Genomic DNA, 22,832 nt, shown 5'->3' with positions numbered 1-22,832 from the left:
AGTGATCTTGACTTGTTGATAAAACAAGGGTCACTTTTCATCACCCCATCATTTCTTTTTTCAAACACACTATTTCCAAAGGCAGTAAAAAGTTACAGCTAGAAAGAAACACATTCCATTCTTCAGCAGATTTTAAGGCCTAGAGAAATACCATTCTTCTTTTAAAAGGACAGGGTAGCCACCACCGCAGAATTCAGGACAAGGGTCTGATTTCCTCTCCTAATGGAGCAGGGGTCTTGTGATTTTACTTAATAGCTGATTTTTTTTTAAACAAAAATCTTAAGGAACAAATATAAGTGATTTACAACAACTTACCACAAAGGGCAAAGCTAGGAGTGTCCCAGTCATGGGAGGAGGGTGAAGCCAAGAGCCTAGAGCCCACTGCTCGAGGCTCGTTAAAAAAATCCCAGGGCTTAAACCCTAAGACAGCAATCTGGGTCCAGGTAAAAGCAACATGGGGCTGCTGTGCACTGTGGGTACTAACCTCCCTCCTTCAACAGAGAAGCGGCTAGTGCCGCCCCCCTGGTCCACGACCCACGAGTCATGCTGTGGGCCTTTGGGGCAGGAGTAGCTGGTCTGGAGCCACGGCTCCAGCCGCTCATAAGGACAACAGAGAGGATGCCCAGTGCTGCTGTCAACCACACCCCACCTCCACCAGGCAGGGCAGACCCCTGGTCTGGTTGGTTTTGCTAAATATTATTCTTAAGAATTTCCGATTGTAGCTGGGGGTTTGGGCTGAGGGACAGACACCCAAGTATGGAGCACTCTACAAAAGGGAAGTGACAATTGACAGCAAAAGGCCTCAAAACGGTTATAGATTAAGAAGTGATTCCCACAAATGACACTGTTTTATTCTTTTCATTGCTGAGTAATATTCCACCATATAAATACAGCACAACTTTTTCATCCAGTTACCTGTCAATGGAAATGCAGGTTATTTCCATGTATTGGCTCTTGTGAATAGTGCTGCTATAAACAAAAAAGAATAAAATAATGCCATTTGCAGCAACATGGATGGACCTGGAGACCACCATTCAAAGTGAAGTAAGCCAGAACAAGAAAGAAAAATATCACTTACATGCAGAGTCTAAAACAATGACACAGATGAACTTATTTATAAAACAGAAACAGATTCACAGACATAGAAAACAAAATCATGGTTACCCAGGGGGAAAAGGGGTGGGAAGGGATAAATTGGGAGTTTGAGATTTGCAGATAATATATGAAATAGATAAACAACAAGCTCCTACTGTACAGCACAGGGAACTATATTCAATATCTTGTAGTAACCTATAATGAAAAAGTATGAAAAGGAATATATGTATGTGTATATGTATATGTATGACTGAAACAAGATGCTGTACACCAGAAATTGGCACAACATTGTCAACTCACTATACTTCAATAAAAACAGAAGTGATTCCTTTCCCTAATTCACAATCTATAAGAAAAAATGCAGCCATATATGTATACACACTGCCTGCGCACTTGTGCACACACACACGCATACCCCCTCCGATGTGCACAGGAATACTTGTGTGAACACCTCCCCACCCCTTCCCGAAATACCTTAGAGCAGAGTCAAACAGCAGGTTTGAAAAGCCGAGCTCACCTGGGCCTCTTATCTGTGACGGCGACACACATGTGTTGGGAGGGCACTGCCGTCCACTTCTTGGCCTCCAGGACCAGGGCTTCTGCGTCCACCAAGCCAAAACCGTAGAGATGGCTAACTGAAAAGACAGAGCCTTCAGACCCGGCTCCCCAGTCCCGCCAGGAACGGAGAGAAGCCTGGCTCCTGCACCCTTCCTGGTTCCTAAGCGGGTGCCCTGTCCCTGGAGGGACAGGTCATCCGTGTCCCTCCAGGCCTGAAAGGGCCGCGGCCACTCCCAAGAGCCCCAGGCTGCAGGGCCAGCCCTTCGGGGGCCGCCCCCAGGTCCCAGCTGCCTTGTTCTCTCTCTGAGCTGAACTCTTTCAGGAGTGAGGCCAGAAAAGATGTCCCATTTTGGTGCAAAGTAGAAGTGATGAGAGGGCCTAGTACTTAATTTTTGCAAGATGAGGATGAGTTTCTTTATGTTAAAGGGACTTCTTGGTATCTGTGCTCCCTGAACCCTGAACAAAACCCAAGACCCCTTGGTTCTTGCAACCACGATGTGCAACAAACACAATCAAACAAGGCTCCGCTCAGACCTCTGGCCATGTGCTCTCCCCACTGAATTTCCAGGGGGCTCAGGGAGAGCAGCATTGCCCAGCACAGCGACTGGGAGAACTGGGGGCTGGCCCGGGGCCAGTGTTTAATTTGGCCGAGGCAGAAGAGTTTCAAAGTTTAATTTAAGAGGCAAGGTCGAGCATGAGATACCATCTCTTTTCCTACTTAATTAGGCCAAAACTGAAATGTAGGTCAGCTCTTATTATAAGCGCCCCACTCCCAGCAACATTCCTGCAAAACAAAGACGTATCAGGCCTCACCAATGGCCTCCTTATTAAAAAGGAGTGTCCCTTGGAACTTAGGGTAACAATGCTTGACCTATATTTTACACATAGCAGAATCAGGCTTGGTGTTGAAATAGCTGGACCTGAGCTTCCCAGAAGACAAAAAGTCCTCCCTAACACACCCAGGCTGAATGTAAATCTTCAAGTATCTCTGCTAAGAAGCAAGACAAACAAAGCCAGCAGCTCAGTCCCATAATTACCTGCTCAAGAGTCTCCAAATATCTGGGTTACGAGCCCTGACCATGGGTTGATTTCATGTTACCTGGGTCTGAACCAGGCTATGCTGTGGCGGTAGGGCCCTTTTAAAACATGAAGGCTTGCCAACAGAAGTTTTACAGTTAGAAGGTAACTTACATAACTATCTCAAGGTCCTCATTGTACAGATGAGGAAACTGAGGGCTAGTTTCAAAATCACAGAGCTACCCAGGGCTAGGAAGGCAAGTTGCCCTTGGGTGGCACATAAACAAACATCATTTGTCTTAATAATGATGGATTTGTTTTAATGTGAAAAACGTAACTACACATCAAACCTGTGATTAACTAGATGTAATAAAGTTTTCTTTTAAAGAATACAGTTCTTTGTGCAAAAAAAAAAGAAAAAAAAAAAGGCAAGCCAATTTAAAGAGAACTATTAAATACCGGTACAGGTGGTCCCTGAATGTGGCCAAAGTTGTGAACTTGAGTGACCTTAGGATACTTCCATTAAATCGCTGGCTAGTACTTTCCATTCTTGTGACACCCAATTAATGCTATCTGGGGATTCTTTCTGAGAAATGCATGTCTCCCTCAGTACAGGCTCAAGGAGGTCCCCCAGAGAACCTACCAGGACGGGGGCCTGGACCCCACCCAGCCCCGGAGTCATGACCGCACCTTTATGTCCAGCACCATTCACTTTCCAGTCGTTGGCTTTGAGGTGGGCAGGCCTGGACGTTTTCACAAGCAGGTGCTGGACGTCCCTCCAGGTCAGCTGGCTGCTGCAATGACACAAGGACAGACAGACAGCTGTCGCCCACACCGGTCAGTGATGTTGGCAACACAGGGCCATTGGAGCTGGGGCGCCAGGGTTGATCTCACAACCTCTTGTAAAGAATGGTTTCCAGCAACTAAATCTTGAGAAGAGACAGTACCATGGGAGGCCTGAAACCTACAGCATGGAAACCCAGCCTTGCTACCAAGCTCTCCCTGAGTTTGCACAAAGGCTCGACAGGACACTGTGGCCGCAGCGGACACATGTCCTTACGTATCAGCAGGTGTTGTGAGTATCCAGGTGACCATGATGCTGAGAGTACCTGAGCGCCTCCCCAGCCCAGACCCCATCCCCAGGGGGGACCCGCTGGCTACAGACTGTAACTTCAGATTGCAGGAATTTACATTTACATGGGATTCATTCTGGTGTAGAGTAGAAACTTCTCATTAAAAGAACATGTGCCCTCTATTAAAAAATAAATGAATGTGAGGGTTTCTCTTTGGCCTCTCAATTCTATTCCATTCAACTATATGGCTAGCCTTTTGCTAGTCCCACACTGTCTGGATGGCTGCAGGTTTGTGATAAGTTATTACCATAATGCCTTAGCAATTTGCTAAATCTTCTTACTACTTCTAGTGGTTTTGGTAGACTTTTTCAGATTTTCTATATGTATGATTATGTCACCTGCAAATAAACACTTTCACTTCCTCCTTTCCAAAAAAAAAAAAAAAAAAAAGCGTAGATCAGATGTCTGATTCTAAGCTACAGTCTCCTGTCTTTTTAACATCCTTGAAAACTGGATCCACCTTCTACCCTGTGCAACCATCACCTCCATCCATCTCCAGAACCTGTTCATCTTAACCAACTGAACCTCTGTCCCTATTAAACACTAACTCCCCACCCCTCGCCCCAGCCCCAGGCACCCACCATCCTACTGTCTGTCTCAATGAATTTGGTGACTCCAGGCACCTCATTCGAGTGGAGTCACCCAGTATTAGTCCTTTTGTGACTGGCTTAGTTCACTCAGCATCATGTCCTCCAGGTTCATCCACGTAGTAGCAGGTGTCAGAACATCCTTCCTCTTCAAGGCTGAGTAAGTGAACACAACTTTCCAGGCAAGTATCTATTTGAAGTTTTTTAAATGAGCTTCAGGACACAGAAACGAACACTTTGGCCTGAAAATCAAAACCATTTAGCTGTTTCTTTACTAAATTGGTAGCATGGGAGTCTTAAGCTCTTTCGCCTTATGCAAATCAGCATGCAAAAATATGCAAAATTAGAAGGATTTCAGCAACCCAGATATGGCTTCTGAGTCATTTAAAATCTCACCTACAGCAAATGACTACTTCAAATGGCTGGGGGGTTCCAAACCAGTTTTGATATTTACACTAAAATTTGGTTTTGACACCACCATTGTACCTGTAGTAAACTCTCTTTTTCTGACCCATCCACACACTAACAGTGCTAGAGTCTTTATTTGGTTTACAACTGATAAGTCATCACCTTTGTGTTGTCGATTTAGGAACTAAAGTTGACGAAGGGTGGGGTAACAGCCTAGAGTGCGATGCGGTGCAGGATGGGTGGCGGGCCTGGGGTTCAGGCCACCCAGCTCCCCTACAAAGCACAGAGGGCAAGAGCTCTGAAAAGGGAGAGAAGGGAGGAAAGGGAGGAACCACTCCCTGCCCATTAAGGATGGCCTTGCAATGGAAGAAATCCTGACACCGCTACGACATTGCCGAACCTTGAGAACAGTGTGTGCGTGAAATAAGCCAGACGTAAAAGGACAAATCCTGTGTGACCCCACGCACTGGAGGTCCCGAGAGGAGTCAAATTCATAGAGACAGATAGTGGAACACAGAACGGTGGCTGCCACGAGCTGGGGGAGTAGAGATGAAGAGTGTTAGGGGCCAAATTGTGTCCTGTCCCCAAATTCACATGCTGAAGCCCTCACCCTCCCCAATACCTCAGAATGTGACTGTACTTGGAGATATGGAGCCTTTGAAGAGGTAACAGACTCACGTTACTGTCTATAAAATAGATAAACCACAAGGACCTACTGCAGAGCACAGGGAACTATATTCAATTTCTTGTAATAACCTATAACGGAAAAGAATCTGAAAAGAAAATATATGTACATATATGCATAAATGAATCAATTTGCCATACACTGAAACTAATATTGTAAATCAACTACACTTCAATAAAAATTTTTTTAAGAGGTAATTACAGTGAAATAGGATCATTACAGTGGGTCCTAACCCAGTACGATTGGTGTCCTTATAAAAGGATCTGAACGCACACAGAGGAAAGGCCACTTGAGGACAACACAGAGAGAGGGTGGCCATTCCAAGCCAAGGAACAAGGCCTCAGAAGAAGCCAGCCCCACCAGCACCTTGTGGGACTCCAGCCTCCGGGACTTGAGATCACACATTCCTGTAGTGTCAGCCCTGCTGTCTGTGGTGCTTCGTTAGGGCAGCCCCAGCAGACTAGGCAGGGGCTGTTTAATGGGTATACGGGTCAGTCCAGGAAGATGAGAACACTCTGCAGGCGGACAGTGACAAGTCACTCAACAGTGTGTACACGCTTAATGAATGATACACCCAAAGTAGTTTTTTTCCTTCTTTTTCTTTTTATGGAAGTAAAGTCAGTTACAATGTGTCAATTTCTGAGGCACAGCACAATGTCCCAGTCATGCATATACATACATATATTCGTTTTCATAAAAGATATTACAAGATATTGAATATATCAAAGACGTTTAAATGGTAAGTTTTATGTGTATTTCACCACAATAGAAACTTTAAAAAAAAAACAAACAGAAAAGAGGGGGAGGGTATAGCTCATTGGTAGAGTGGATGCTTAGCATGCAGAAGGTCCTGGGTTCAATTTCCAGAGCCTCTATTAAAAAATAAATAAATAAACAAACCTAATTACCTCCCCTTCCAAAAAATAAATAAATAAATAGAAGAGAAAAAAGGAAAAGAAGGGAACTTACTTTGCTTCTAAAGCCAAGGCGATGATGCCGGCCACCATGGGGGCCGAAACCGAAGTCCCAGTGTGGCCATCAGTGCAGCGCTGGCGCAGGTCCGTGGTGACCTGGGGGGAACGGCAAGAGGCAGGGTCAGAGGTGACTCACAGCGCCACCCTTGGGCAGGCGTGGTCCTGGGTCCCAGGGACAGAAAAGGTGCTTTGCAGACACACCTCCGCAAGGGGGCTTTCGGCACGTCTGCCGCTCCCTGCTAAGATGCCTGGCTCTCACACGTGAAAAACGGACCCACTACGGGAACAGGCTGACTGCGGGGTGAGAACAGGGGTCAAGGCAGAGGGAGGCAAGGAGCTGGTACCCACACACCCTCAGTGGTGCCGATGTGCATGGTGGCTGTGCCCGGACTCAACGGGGAGATGGAGCGAAACAGATTCCCTCACCAGTGACCCCCAAGTCACTCCTGCCTTCAGAGCAGCTGGAAACATGTGGCCACAGAGCATTTCTGCTGGGAGCCAGGGGTCATGGGTGGATCAGAGAAGGCGACAGGTCATTCTCCTGGTAGCTTCTGGTGTCCCAAAGCACCTCCTATTCCTTCTTGGCTGGGGCTACACCTGGATCCCTGCACGCACCTGGTCTGTACCTGCTCTCTGAGCTGAAGGGAGACGCACGTGTGGGCGCAGCTGGGACACCTGCGGTGCTGGAGGGATTCTCTGAGCATTTTGCAGAAGGGATTAAGGCTGTTCACCGGCTAACCCTACACCAGGGATTTACCCCGGATTAGCCGGTAGGCCCAGTGTCATCCCAGGGCCCTCACAAGTCTGTCAGAGAGGAGGCAGGAGAGGGGTCCAGTCCCCGCTGCTGGCTCTGAAGAGGTGCTGGGGGTCACCAGGAGAGGAAGGTGGGTGGCCTGCAGAAGCCGGGAACAGCCCTCGGCAGCCCGCCCGCCAGGAAACGGGAGCTCAGTCCCGTAACCACGAGGAGCGAAGTTCTGCCAACACCCTGCTTGAGCAATGAACGCATTCTCCCCCAGAGCCTCTGGGAAGGAACGCAGCTCGGCCAACACCTGGATCTCAGCCTTGGGAGATGCAGGCCGGAGAACCAGGGGGGGGCTGCTGCCCCTGTGACCCACAGAACCGTGAGGTAACACATCTGTGCCGTCTGGCTACGTCTCGCAGAACCTGTTACGATGGCAACAAGAAACTAACACACCCACCCACTGCAAGGCTGCAGGAGCCCATCTGCAAAACACGGTGGTCACAACCCAGATCCTCTTCCAAAGGGAGCATCTTCCTTGGTCACTTTGCAGCTGGACGGACAATCACCAGGGTGAGGGGGCCAGCCTGTGTCACACACACAGGAAAATTGGATAGGAACACTGCCAGAGGCCAGCCTTCTCTGGCCTCCTCATCCAGCCGACAGAGGCACCTTGACCTTGGGAGGGCAGCTGAGGACAAGGGAGCAGGGCCCAGGATGCAATCTCTCTGACCCCCGGATCTTCATCTGCAAATGGGCATAATGACACGTCCTTCTGTGAAGGTCACAGCTGGCACCCAGCACGTACATAGTCAGTCAGGGGTGGCTGGACAGGGAAACGGGGCATCTGAGCAGGAGGCCAAGCACCCGAGAGCAGGTGAGGCCCACGGCTGGCTCTCCAGCCTCAGAGAAAGGGTCCTGGCGGGGTGATCAGAGAGGACTCCCCACAGGGAGGGGACAGCTGAACCAGGGTGGGTAGCCCCCGTCCTGAGACAGAACATCGCATTCAGTGCATGGCTCGAGTTCAGTGTGTGATGCCCATTTGGGGGGTGCCTTCTGTTGCCTTGAGCTAGGCCTTAACATCAATCTCTCCACACAAGAGGAACGGAGAACACAAGGGGACCATCCAGAGTGGCTCACCCCCTGCAAAATCTCTAAGGGATCTCAGAGCAAAACTTGGCCCTGGTTGAAGTGGAAAAAAAAAAAAAGCCACCCACACTATCAGGGAAGAGTTCTAGGATAGTAGCTGCAACTAAGTACGTTTTTTCTTTTTCTTCTCCCAATGTCACCCTTTTTACCCATATGTTATGACTCAGAGATCTTTTTTTTAATAAAAGAAAAAGGAATTCAGGAATTTAGTGGGTAAGGCATGTGCCCCTGTGTGCACACAAACAATCATGCACATGCGGTGTGATTAATACCGCAAATAAAGCTGGGAGCCTTGCTCCCAGGGAGGGAAAACAGTGTCTGCCCAGCATGGAGCCCCCGGTACAAAGCGTCCGACACCCCAGGGTCCGCCTGCACCCCTCCAGCCCCTGGCCTCTGTTTCACAAGACTCTAGCAAGTCCGTGTTCCAATGAGCCAGCTTCCTAAAAGAACAGGACACCATTCAGCATCTCGGCCCCATCCCAGGGACGCGTGCGCCAGCAGAAAAGGAAAATAACCACTAAAATTAATACCTTCGTTAACTAGCCCGGGCTGCTGCCAAGCTGGTGGGGGAACGATCGTGGCAGACCTTTCAGCTGTGCAGAGCTCGGAGAACAGGGAGCCTGTATGCTCCCACAGAAAAATGTAAAACTACACTTGCAGATAATTTCTAAAGCTGTGGCCAAGCAGCAGGAGAAGTGAAAAGATGCTGGTGAGATTTAAAGTCAAATCACGTCGGGCCAGCTCCACTGTCTCATTTTCAAAATGCTTAAAAAACCAACTTAAGACATGCATTTGAATTCGGCATTAACTTCACCTTGAAACCCTCCCCTCTTTTTTTTTTTTTTTTCTAAGTAGGAAAGCGCGATGGGGAGGAAGAAGCACAAACTCCACCTATGTACTCAACTAAAAGTTACTTTTTAAAAGATAAATCACACTTAGTTCCTTGAAGTAAGCGTAAGAGACAGAAACCATGCTTCACTTAGCGTGTCTGGAAAAGCCCTTTTGCGAGGAAGGGAATACCTAGAAAAACACTCAGGTTTCTGAAATATTTCAGTGTAAAGCCAAGACTTTCTCTTACTCTGTTTTGCACATTGAACCTGACTGAACTGGCCAGTTCGATCCCAAGCGATGTGACCACAGAAATTTAGAAAGCTCTGCTGAGAATGCACCCCATTCTTAAAGGGTATTTTTAGATCTCTAAAGCCAGAGAGGGTTTTAATTGGCATCCTGAGCTAAAATTAGAAAGGCAGGGTCCGCGGAAAGTTGCCAAGGGACTGGGGTTTACCCCGAGGCCCCACGGGTTCGCAGCCAGGAGGGGCTGGGACCCTGAGACCCTGGGCCCTGGTACAAACTGGCCTGACCTGGTCCATCGTTTTACTAATAGGAAGGGGAATGTCCTAAGCGAGCCACTCCACCCAGAGAACTCACGATTTTCCGCTCGTAAAACGCCCCACTGCTGTAGGTGGTGGCCAGGGTGGACGCGCACTCCTCCAGGTACCAGGGCTTGTAGCCGTTCTCAGTGGTGCTGCTCACAGAGATGGTGTAGATGCTGTTGGTGTAGCCGTCGCAGGAGCAGTAGTCCCCCTCTCGCCCGCCATTCCCCGACGCCCAGACAAAGATGGAGCCCAGGCCCTGCCGGCCCTGGAGGGGAGAGAAGCAGGCGTTGGCCCCGGCCCTTCCAGGTTGGGTCTTCACGTGCCTGGTGCCCTCCTCCTGGGCAACTCTTCAGAGGGGCCCTGGAGGATGGGCTCAGGCCAGACGGATGCCCCCAGCACATGGTTCATGGGCTCTGGTTGGATTTTAATCTTGCCTTGTGGCGACACCCTTGAAACCACAGAATCACAGGATCGCACAGAGAAGCTGGCCTGGAAAGCCCTCTCTGTTCTCCACGGCAAGGTCAAGGCCATCCTACAAGCTGCCCTCTTCCAGAGCGAGGCCTGTAATTTCCCCTGTAATGACCTATGATCAAAAAGACCAAGCAGTGTCGCAAGTCACACTGAGATGAAAGCTGACAGCTGACTTTACAACATTAATTTCTCTGGATTGAACGAGCCAGTCCTAGGAGGAAGAGAGTGAATGTTCCACACCCAGCTGAGGAAGCACCCTTCTTGGAGGACCAACTGTTTGAGAAGAGGAGCAGGACCAGGAACTGTGGGTGGGGACTGATTAGTGAACATGGGTCAAGGTCCAGAACCCCCGGGGCTGTCCCAGGAGAGCTCCCCAGGGTCTCCACGTGGGTAGGCATTGAAGCAGTCAGATGGCCAACCCCTCCCAAGGCCAGCAGCCTCGCCTGTATGTGGGTTTTCATTTTTAGGAATGTGCATATGAAAGCAGGCCTTTGATTGACAGCAGCGGGTCAGGGCAGGTCCCTGCAGCTGCTCCGTCCCACACCCAGAGGAACAAGGATTTATGACCCAATCAAGGGCTCAGCCCAGCCACAAACACCAGCTAAAAAAGAACACCAGTTCCAAGATGGAATTGATCCATTTGGTCCAATCTAGTCAGATCTGCTAGTGGTGGACAGCCAGCCCCAGAGAGGGTGCCAACACCCATCTCCGCACGAGACCGGGCCCACAGGGCTGGTAACTCCAGCATCCCTGCCAAGAAGCCTCCTTCCTAAACATGCAAGAGGAAATTGAGACTTACGCCCAACAGCTGGTCAATCTAAAGAAAACTTTCAACAAAACCCTGCAATTCCTGTAGAGTCCAACTGAAACCTTGCTTCAGTTCAAGTCCACCTGGGCTGAGGGGACTCACCTGCTCCAGAAGCCCCATGACACTCCTCTATGCAGACCGAGTGGACCCCAGCTCCCCACCCTTTTGTGCCTCTGTCCTAACTCCGACATCTCCATCAGTTCCAACCCGAGGCTCTCAACCAAGTCCGTCTCCTGCTCAGAGCTGCCTCATTCACTCTGTTTCCCACATCTCCAGGGTGGGCCTGTCCAGGCTGCCAAAGACCCCAACAGAAAGTCACTCACATTCAGCAAAAAGGTCAACCTTATGGAAGAAAGGCACCAAGTGCTAAGGAAATGGGTGTCTCTGTGCTTCCAATTACCCGTAGGGAAAGATGAATCGGAAGCTGGTTCAAGGCAACTAAGATCCAGATGGGTTTTAACCCATCAGAACCTCTCTTTACTCCCAGAGCATCATCCCTGAGACACATCCACCTCCGACTTCCCACCTCACTCCAAATTATTCATGAAAGGCTGTCATTCTGCAAAGCACAACCTCACTGCTGCTGCAGGGCGCAGGCTCAGACGCCACTGGTCCAGGTGAGCCTGAGAGTCTGCACTTCTAATGGGCTCCTGGGTGACACCACAGCCGCTGCTTTGGACCCCACTTAGAGTCACAAGGGCCTAAGCACCAGAGATGTGCACCTCCCCACCCTCCACTTCGAGGGTATTATCAGAACCACCAGTTCTGACAGGCGTCACATTGGAAAACACTTCCCTGGAAAGAGAACACAGGCACAAGGCAGAGGACACACCCAGATCTGGTGGGAAGAGAAGTCTCGGCTGTCTCTGAGGATGGCATTTTCCCTTTCCAGGTCTGCTGCTCACACAGAAGCTGCAGGACGGAGGCTGTCGGGGACATTTCAACCCCAGCTGTGACCCTGCACTTGGGGTCAGGAAAGCCACAAACTCAACCCGGCCAGAAGGTATGTCAGCACCTCGCCTGGGAAGTGGGGAGAGGGCTCAGCCATGGATGCACCTGGACAAGGCCAGTGTCTTCAGACACAGTGACGTTTCATCTCCCCTTCTGGGTGACAAGCCACGTGAGGACTAACATCAAAAGATCTTGACGCCCAAGTTTGGCGTCTGAAGTCTCCTCCCACCAAGCCTCATTGTCTACCAGAGACCAAGTAGGATTTTACAGAGAAAGATGGGAGGGGACAAATGGGGCATCAAGGCGGGAAAACAGATGGGAGAATGCAGTTCGGTGTGAGATCATCGAATTTCTAGGAGGATTTTCAGTGACAGCTGGGATTTAAGGCGCCCTATACGACACGTTTTATTCAGAAGCACCAAAAAAAAAAAAATGTGAAATGACCTCAATATTTCAAGAAACTGTGACAAGAATGACGGCAAACCACGTGGTACAGGCACCTTCCTCTCTCCCGAGAGCTCGATGCAGTCGGTGCTGCTCAGAATTTGGGCTGCAGAGAGCCCCTCCGCATCTCCAGACTCTCCAAATCCTGCCTGGGCTCTGTCCACACAAACCTATGTGAAGCTGAGAACCCCAACAACCATTTGAAAGCAATCAGTACCCCTCCCGGAGACCCGGGGCACCATCCTAAGCTCTCCAATCTCAGAAATCATCTCTTAGAAATGACAGACCTTCAGGACTGACACCCTCCAAGGCAGCACCTTCCACGCAGAAAATGCAATCTCTAACTTATTATCACTTACAGCAAGCTTAATTTTCAGGTTTCGCTTGTTATCAAGAGTGAGACCTGAATGGTCTGCTGGGATGGTGGGATTTTGTACTTGGCAGTGGCTGACTTGGTCACACCTGAACATGCCAGCATCTCTGGGCCAGCACGGGGCTCAGCACCTGGACCAAAGCAGCCTTTGCATTTGCTTGGCCTCATGGGGACAAAGGAAGCTGTCTGGTGTACCAAGCACAAGCACACGGGCAAACGCTGTAGACACGCTGTGTGTGAGTCCTGAGCTCCGACGGTGCCCTGCTTTTGGTCGCTAGTTTGCAGACACTCGAGCCCTGAGTGGGTAGGGGGAGAGGGCGAGGAGCTCGGAGCCTCGCCTCATCCTTGTGGACAACAGCACCTCCCCTGGGGAAGGCAGAGCCCAGGCTCACCAGCCAGGAGGTGCAGGATGACGGGGTCTGAGGCCCGGGACATGAGAGGAAATGGAGGACACTCTCAGGCATGCAGTCGGGAGGGTGGGGTGGCTGGGTTGGGGGCATTAAGAGGTAAAGACTCCACCCCAACGTAAGGGAACGTCTAGAAAGTGCCCAAACTCAATCCATCCAGAAAAGCCATCAAATTGGATTGTTTAGAAAAAGGAAATCCCAGAGTTAAAAAAAGACTGGTCCTTGGTGGGTCAGGATGCAGGGAATAGGCAGCAGGGGACGAGAGCTGCTTCCAAAATAACCCGCTGCTACTATCTGATTTGTTGACTGTTTGTGATGCACATTGTAATCATGGTGCCTGGTTTACAGTAAGATGAACGCTTTTATATACAGTGGCTAACATTTGCAAATCTCAAATGTTAGTTTCTACATATAAAAATAGATTTAAAAAAACCAAATTTCTCTGGTATAGCACAGAGAATTATATTTAATATGTTGTAATAACCTTTAATGAAAAAGAATATGAAAACGAATATATGTATGTATATGCATGACTGGGACATTATGCTGCGCACCGGACATTGACACGTTGTAACTGACTATATTTCAATTAAAAGAAAAAGATAAATACTTTAAAAAAATGTTTTAAAATATATAAATGAGAAAATGGGCTTGACTCCGGCCCTACTCTCTTGTCTCCCATAGACAGAGGTGTCCATGCTGCCTCAGGGGTGCCTGGACTTCCTGCCCAAAGCCTGCCAGCACCACTGGGCCACACCTTGTGCTCTAGGCTGGGGCTTGCTAGACCAGCCAGGGCCACCCAGGTGCTGACCACAGCTCCGGGTCTGTTCCAAGAAGCTGTCCTCACCCAGAAGTCCACCTTGCCATTCTGCTTATAGCACTGGGTTACCTCCAGCGCCCACCCCCTCCCCCTCCCCTGGCCTTCCTGACTCACAGGGGACCAGAACGGATGATGACAGACTGACCTGGGGTAGGCCTCCTGGGAGAAGCCTGCCAGCCTCCTCTGCCTCCCCTCAGGCAACACTCAGATGCCTGCTCTGTGTTATGCCTGGGGAGGTTTGACCCAGGAGATTCCAAACATGGTGGGCTGCGTGCTACCAGGCAGGGAAACCAAACTGAGACTTGCTGTTTTGGGGCGTGGATTAGCCACACCCCACCACAGACATGCGGAGCTCCTCAGCCTGATGTTTCTGTGGGCAGGTGGGCTGAGGCCCAGACACCCCTCTCACCTGCACAGTCCCAGTAAGTTATGGTATATTTATAAAATGGAATACTACTCAGCCATAAAAAGAACAAAACAATGCCATTTGCAGCAAATATTGCTAAGTGAAATAAACCAGAAAGAGAAAGAAAAATACTATATGATATCACTTAGATGTGGAATCTAAAATAAAAAGACACAAATGAACTTATTTACAAAACAGAAAGACTCACAGACATAGAAAACAAAGTTATGATTAAAGGGGGGTGTGGGGAGGGATAAATTGGGAGTTAGAGATTTGCAGACACTAACTACTATACAGAAAATAGATAAACAATAAGTTTATACTGTATAGCACAGGGAACTCTATTCAATATCTTGTGGTAACTATAATGGAAAAGAATATGAAAACAAATACATGTACATGTATGACTGAAACATTATGCTGACACCAGAAATTGACACATCATTGTAAACTGATTATACTTCAACTAAAGCAAAAAAAAAAGAAGCCACAGGCCAGGGGGTCAGTCTATAACCGCCACCACCCACCTGCACACAGCCCTCAGCCGGGGGCCGTCAGGCTTCAAGGCACAGGGACCTGGGGCTGGTGAGTGACCAGCTGGCACTTTCGGAAACAGCTACTTGGTAACATGAGAAACCCTTCTGCCCTGGTTGGTACACAGCCACCTCCCTGAGCCCCTCATGACTTGTCCCTCACTTGGGTCATGACACAGAGGGGTCATCGACTGCACGCCTGCTTCAGGGCTCTAAGCTATGTCACTCTGATGTGTGTGTGTGTGTGTGCTGCTGATTTATTTATTGTTACCTCCATGACAAGTCTGCCTGTCACTGAGATGACCTGTTGGTTATCCAAGAAGACTTATTGTGAAAGAGCCTGAGGATGACCCCATATTTGTTCTTTTAGAAAAGTAAAGGAATTCAGTTCCTTCTCCAAGCGCAGAGGCGTTAGCAGAGTGTTTTAGAAGATGGTCTTTAGGTTTGTAGGGTTGAGAGGATTTTAATATTCTTTTTCCAGCCCCTTTATTTCTTCTGCTTTTTTTTAATGACTTTTTTTTAAACAGTCTAATTTTTATTTATTTGGGGGGCTATATATTACTTTTATACTATTTAGGGGAGGTACTGGGGATTGAACCCAGAACCTCATGCATGTTAGGCATGCGTTCTACCACTGAGCTGTATCCTTCCCCCTTTTTTCTGCTTTTTAATCGTTAAACAACGCTCCCTCTTCCCCCCCCCCCCTCAGGTGCCCCCTTCTCCTGCTCCCGAGGTCCCCCCTGCCCCCGGGGCCCTGGGTTACTCACACCTTTTTAATGCCGTACTCGAAGGCCTGTCTGGCCAGGCGGCCGGGTCCGTCCACCGTCTTGCCGTCGTCGTCGGGCCCCCAGCTGGCGCTGTAGATGTCGATGTAGTTGGGTCGGATGCCCAGCGACTTGGCCTCCACCACGTCGGTCACGTCGCCGTCCAGCATGCGGACGCCTGAAAGCACGGGCGGCTCACGGTGCGCTGGCGCCTGGGGCCCCGCGGAGCCCCGGGGCCTCGGCCGCGGACGGGCTTTGCGCTTTGCCGATTCGGAAGCCCTCCTCCCCGTCCCATGCTGGCTAGTGTGAAAGAGTTAAAATGGCCCAAAAGGCCGCGTTGTGCCGTCCTCGGGGCGGCGGAGGGCGCACGGAAGACAGAGCTGTTCGGAAAACAGGATTTATACGGTTTTCCCGGACCGCAGTGGCCCGCTGGGAGGGAAAACGGACGTTTCGGTAACAGGACTCTGGAGTCGTTTTCAACTTTCCCGCCTGCTAACAGTTTATTTCATTAAAAAGTAATAATAATGACTCCACCCCTGATTCATCATCCGGAGGTTTTCCGCTGGGAGACCGACGGCCACACCCTTGCCCATCACAGAGGGGCCGCCTCATCCCCGCCAGCTCCAGTTCCAAGTTCCCTGAGAGGTTTAGGAGGTGGCAGGAGGGCTCCCCCAAGAGCACCCCAAAAGAAGAGGGGGTGAGCGGGCTCCCGGGAGCTCTCCCAGTGCCCACCTCCCCTCCCAGAGGTCTCCCCTCCTCCCTCTCCCGCACTGGTGTCCATCACTGATCACACTGCATCTAGCAGGTGTGGACCAGCCCCCTTCCCAGCCCCAGGCCTCCCCCACAACAATGCCGGCGCAAGACTGAAAACAGGGGACAGGACAGCCGCCAGCCGTCCTGCGTAGACACTAGTGAGTCGGTATGTAAATTAGAACCTGAGACGCACAAAACCCACCTAGGACTCCAGTGGCCGCTGGGCACCCCTAATCACCCCCAACAGAGGCCCCCGGGGAGCCCCTCCCACCCAGCCCAGATCCACCTACGCAGCGACAACGCCTTTCCAAGCGAATTTTAAATCTTAGCGCTTTTTAGGACATAATGGAAAAATTTTTTTCTGCTTACGAGACTAACCCATGCTCTTCAGAGGAAGTTTGGGAAACAGAAAAATGAATCACGGTATCCTGGCTATTTTCTTCTAGTGTTTTTCTTGGCCTGTAGCATAGATTTTCTGTTCTTTTTTTTTTTCCCCCAAGTTTTTTCAAGTTTCAAGTTTTTTTTTTACCCCACTAAACTTTATACAGAACATTTCTCTGTGACGTTAAAGATTCTTCCAAGATATGTTTGTTAATGGTTACAGCCCCCTGCCCATGCACCCCACCCCCATGCAGGACTTTTTCTAGGGTTTGCCTCACCAAGGAGAGGGCCCCCCCAGACTGGACTGGATCTACTCATTCGATATCCCAAAATCTACAGCAACATAGAGTGAGTACCCAAGAAACAGCAACTATGAACATAATTGATTTTTAAAAACAGAACAGTGGCTCTTCCCCAAGCTGAAGGGAAGGGGTCAAGCAGGAAGAGATACAGGAAGAAGATAGAGGAGACTCCCTCCCCAGGTGGTCAGAGACAGATGTTTTGCATAAATTAAGCTTCTTGTCCCCTCCACCAAAACTGTCACCGTGGTGATGCTCTGATGTCACTGTAGCAGATAACTGGTGCACAGAGATCCCTCATATCAGTGTCAAAGGATCTTGCCCTGTAATCGCTCACCCAGTAGCACATGGGTTGTAAACAAATAAGTAAACGCACTTCACCATGGGTCAGGCTGAGAAACTTCCTGCCTAACAGGATCTGAAGAGGACTTAACTGCAGCAAATTCTTCCAACCTATCAGTTCACTCTACTCAGTTCTAAGGTTCAGGTTTCCCTGAGGATTTCTCCTTAACATCCACCCTGATTCCCCAGGTGTGAGCTGAGAGAGAGAGAGAGTCACTGTGGAGGGTCCCTGGGAGGCCGAGTAGGTCATTGGCGGTGGTGGGGAGGGAGGCCATCCTGGGGCATGGCCCCTCGCCCCTACTCCTTTCGGGGACACCACGCTAACGGGAAAGTGCTGCTCTGAAAGCCTGGAAATTGGACTCAAAAACGATGTCAGAGAAATTCACAGCCAAACAACAGCACAATTAGGTCTGGGAAGCATCAGATACTCAGCAGCAGTGCTGAGAGCTGTTGGTGCTGATAGCATTGGAAGAACCATCCCTTCGTATCTGGAGGCCTTAGCAACAAGCAGGAGAGGTGAATTTAACCTCAACACCGCCCGTCTTCTCATCCTCTCTCCATCCATACCTGCTATGGACTGGAAGCTTCTGTCACCCCCAATTCACATGCTGAAGCCCTAACCCCCAGGTGACAGTATTTGGAGATGCGACCTTTGGGAGGTAGTTGGGTTCAGATGAGGTCACAAGGGTGGGGGCCCATGATGGAATTAGCACCCTCATCAGGAAAGATAGCAGAGAGCTTTTCCCTGTCTCTCTCCACTGTGTGAGGACAGAGAAGGTGGCTTCTGCAAGCCACCAAATGGGCCCTCCCTCACAGGGGAACCACTGAGCCGGCACCTTGACCTTGGATGTCCAGCCTCCAGAACAGTGAGGAATAAAGAGAATCACCACTGTCCAGGCCCAGAGATGGCACCCCAGGACAAGTGGAAGTGGGCACCTCATCACCTGCCCAAGGACAGGTCGGTGGAGGAGGCCTCCCACCTCCGGGAGGGTATCAGGGCATGTCACAGGTGAGGGCTCAGCCTGGGTCACCGCATGTGGCCCATTCATGACAGGGGGAGTTACCTGCTGTCACCAAGCTTCAGTTTTCTGTAAACCACGGTGACAAGAATCACTGTAACTACAGAGGAGCCATACACATTAAAACAGACGGTTCAAGGTTGTTTCCGTAGTGTAGTGGTTATCATGCTCGCCTCACATCATAAAACAGACAGTTCACACAAATGGCCCGGCAGGTGGGCAGCTGCAGGGTGTGTGTCAGTACCTAGTCTGGCCCCACAGAGCCTCAGTTTCCCCATCTGTAAAAATGGGCATAACAAAACCTACTTCCAGGAGCTGTCAACAATAACTAGTGACTTTTTATTTTTAAAAATGTCCATCGACAGATGACTGAATAAAGAAGTTGTGCTATATTTATACAATGGAATACTACTCAGCCATAAAAAAGAATAAAATAATGCCATTTGCAGCAACATGGATGGACCAGGAGATCATCATTCTAAATGAAGTAAGCCAGAAAGAGAAAGATAAACACCATATATCACTTACATGTGGAATCTTAAAAAAAAAAAAAAAAAGGACACAAATGAACTTACCTACAAAACAGAAACAGAGTCACAGACATAGAGAACAAACTTATGGTTACCAGGGGTTAAAGGGGGTGGGAAGGGATAAATCTGGGAGTTTGAGATTTGTAAATGTTAGCCACTATATATAAAAGTAGATGAAAAAAACAGATTTCCTCTGTATAGCATAGGGAACTATATTCAGTATCTTATAATAACCTTTGATGAAAAAGAATATGAAAACAAGTATGTATATATATGCATAACTGGGACATTGTGCTATACACCAGAAACTGACACATTGTAACTAACTACACTTCAATAAAAAAAGAGAAAAAAATTTAAAAAATAAAAATAAAACCTCTACTACGGGATACGTATGACAGATCACATAGCGCATACCTGTTAGTTATAAAGCCTAATAAAATAATGAACCCCCCATGAGCCCTCTGCCCTGTGCAAATGCAAACTGGACACACTGGGGCCTGCACCTGTGCCCTGCCCCTCACAGGAGAAATGGCTCAGAATCTGGGGTTATTCTTTCCACTGCCTTGGAAAACTGGTGTTTTAATACGATTGTCTGCATGCTTCGATACTACACTGCTTAGTTTTGCTTGGGCTGGCAATTCATCCTTCGTGGGTTCTGTAGGTTATAAATATCCTCTCCCAGTTGGTGCCTTGTCTTCTCCTTTTGTTTATGGTGTCTTTTGAGAAATAGAGGTTCTTAATTTCCATAGAGTATGAACCAATCTCCCTTTGAAGATCAAGGGTGTTATAATGAGGGTCACATCTTTTCTGGGCTTGTGGGCATCTGCTGGGGTGCCCCTTCCTCCCTGTTACAGGTGGGGCAGAGACACCTCTGTGGTATCGGCTCCCTGCACTTTCTCCTTCCTGATTTCTGGAGGAATGAGAGGAGTCAAAGTGGCCCAAAGCATAATCCCTTCCCCTGTTGCTGGTCTGTGCATCCAGGGACTCCGTCTACAAGGCTGTGTCAGAGACATTGGGCCCAGGTGCTCTGAGCCACAAACCCCAGGAAAGGGCCACAGTCAGTACAGGATGGTGGCTGGGTGATATGGCAAAGGGGTGGCTCCTGGAAAGATACAGAGCAGCTCACAGCACAGTAAGGGGAAAAAGAGCAGAGGTCAAAGACTCTGGGGTGGAATCTTGGCCATGTGTGATCTTGGGCCACAGTCTCAAACTCTCTGAGCCCTTGTTTTCCACAGTACTTGCCAGGTAGCTGAGAGGATCAAATATACATTGAGGCCCTGGGGCCCCGTGCTTTTTCAGAAGCAGCAGCTGCGTTCTCTGTGCCCTGATATTTGGTGATGGATTTTCCTGGGCAAGAGACCCCGCCAGACACGCGGGCCACCAAAACCACTTCTGATGTTCTAGCAGTGAGATTTCACCTGCTATTCTAGGACCTCTCCATGCAAGTTATAGGTGTCGGAATGGCTATTTCTGAACAAGAACAAGCTGCCAGAAGACATCCCCCAAAAATGTAAAAACAGAAGACCAGAGTGATTTGCCAACACCTCTCACAATGCTCCGACAGCCATGTGAGAGAGAAAGCAAAATGCATTTCGATTTTAATGAAGCATCTATTTCCCCAACATTAACAAGTTGCCAACAGGGACATGGTAAATATTTGCAGTGGAAACCTGCTGTCCCAATATTAGGTTTATATGTGAATGGCTCACCGGAAATGCCAAATTGAGGAAAACAGTAATCATTCCTCTACTGAAAAAATAAAGACCCATTTCCCATAAATTGGCGGGTACAAAAATAATTTGGATAAATCATTTTGGGTGGCAAATCATTGGAGCCCTGGTGACACCCGGAAGCCGCACCCAGGGAGGACTTCACACAGCTTGCCTTGCCTTAAACAAGAGATGCTTTCCACAAGCTTGCCGGCACCCAGTGACGTTTTAAATGCCCCAGGAGAACTTGATGAAATAAATGACTTCACCAGTCTCTTGGTGAGGATGAAAAAATCAACCACAATTTATGCAGAGTGACCTATCCTTCCGCCCCTCCCCTTGCTCCTAATTTGTGGTGCAACTTTGCAAATCCTTGGCTTTGTATGTAAGGCCGGGCAGAAGTGAGGAGGGGCCACAGCACGAGACATAGCATTTCCCCTGGAAACTTTCTGAAGCAGTTCCAAGTTAGAAGGCAATGGAGAAATCAGACCGTGTGGTATTTGGAGACAGGGTCTTTTAAAAACTTTTTTGTTGATGTGTAGTTAATTTACAATATTAATTTCAGGTGTACAGCAAAGCAATTCAGTTATACATATATATACATACATACGTACTTTTTCTTTTCAGATTCTTTTCCATTATGTGTTTTACAAGAAATTAAATACAGTTCCCTGTGCTATACAGTAGGTCCTTGTTGTTTATCTATTTTATATACAGTAATGTGTATCTGTTAATCCCCAACTCCTAATTTATCCCTCCCCCTCACCTCTTTCCCTGCTGGTAACCATAAGTTTGTTTTCTATCTCTATGAGTCTATCTCTGTTTTGAAATAAATTTATTTGTGCCATTTTTTTTAGCTTCCACATATAAGTGATATCTTGATTTTTGTCTTTCTCCGTCTGACTGACTTCACTCAATATGATCATCTCTATGTCCACCCATGTTGCTGCAAATGGCATTACTTTATTCTTCTTTAAAGGCTGAGTAGTATCCCATTGTATACATATACCACAGCTTCTTTATCCAGTCCTCTGTCAATGGACATTTAGGATGCTTCCGTGTCTTGGCTATTGTAAATAGTGCTGCTGTGAACACTGGGGTCATGTATCTTTTCAAATTAATGTTTTCTCTGGATATATGCCCAGAAGTGGGATAACTCTATTTTTAGTTTTTTAAGGAACCTGCATACTGCCCTGCATAGTGGCTACGCCAATTTACATTCCCACCAACAGTTGGAGACAGGGTCTTTAAAGAGGCAATTAATGGTTACCAGGGAGGAACGGGGGCAGGGTGGAGAGATAAAGTGGGAGTTCGGGATTTGCAGATACAAACTACTATACATAAAATAGATAAACAACAAGGTCCTACTGTATATATAGCACAGGGAATTATATTCAATACCTTGTAACAGCCTATAATGAAAAAGAATCTGAAAAGGAATATATATGTATATATATATATAAATGAATCACTATGTTGTACACCAGAAATTAACACAACATTGTAAACCAACTCTACTTCAATAAAAAAAAAAAAGGGGGTAATTAAGCTAAGATGAGGTCACTCATCCAATGACTGGTGTGCTCACAAGAAGAGGAAATCCAGGCACAGATGACACACAGACTGAGGCACTACCAACGTGAAGACCCTGGGAGCAGAGAGGTCTTGGAAGAAACCAAACCGGCTGACACCTTGATCTTGGAGTTACAGCCTCCAGACCTGACAGTAAATAAATTTCTGTTGGTAAGCCAAAAACTAGGCAACGGGAACAACACACACACAGACACACACGGACGCACGACGTCAGCTATCAGCCTGGCTGTTAACATCTGGCGGAAGGCAGGGGAGCAGGCACGTGGGACCCACTTTTGTTTATTGAGAAGTAATGTGTTTTGCCTTTAGCAAATGAATGGCAACATGAGAGCCACGAACAGCAGCAAGTAAAATGAGACTACAGCTTCCTGAGTGTGACAAATTGGCCTCCCCAACAAATTTTGCTCGTTAATCCCGAGTTTAGTAAATCCACAGAGAATTGGGTTTCATTGTTTTTTGTTTCCCTTTAAAACTACAGTACATTCTGTTCTACCAACAGCCATTC

General features: G+C 48.4%; 1 protein-coding gene across 3 annotated transcripts in view; it reads right to left on the bottom strand.

The window, feature by feature from the left end:
* The window catches only part of PCSK6 (proprotein convertase subtilisin/kexin type 6), a 167,736-nt gene that overhangs the window by 53,805 nt on the left and 91,099 nt on the right, over positions 1–22,832 (bottom strand). For 2 of the 3 annotated variants that reach the window (XM_064480521.1, XM_064480522.1), the window contains exons 7-11: positions 15,704–15,876; positions 9,774–9,986; positions 6,453–6,553; positions 3,361–3,464; positions 1,613–1,730 (exon numbers count right to left, since the gene is read on the bottom strand). In XM_064480521.1, the coding sequence (XP_064336591.1) occupies positions 1,613–1,730; positions 3,361–3,464; positions 6,453–6,553; positions 9,774–9,986; positions 15,704–15,876 (709 nt within the window). The remainder of the gene's footprint in view (positions 1–1,612; positions 1,731–3,360; positions 3,465–6,452; positions 6,554–9,773; positions 9,987–15,703; positions 15,877–22,832) is intronic. The other variant, XM_064480523.1, reaches the window with a different exon arrangement.

The sequence above is a fragment of the Camelus dromedarius genome, chromosome 29 (assembly GCF_036321535.1).
Source record: "Camelus dromedarius isolate mCamDro1 chromosome 29, mCamDro1.pat, whole genome shotgun sequence".
Taxonomy (NCBI): domain Eukaryota; kingdom Metazoa; phylum Chordata; class Mammalia; order Artiodactyla; family Camelidae; genus Camelus; species Camelus dromedarius.
This window is presented reverse-complemented; position numbering and strand designations above follow the sequence as displayed.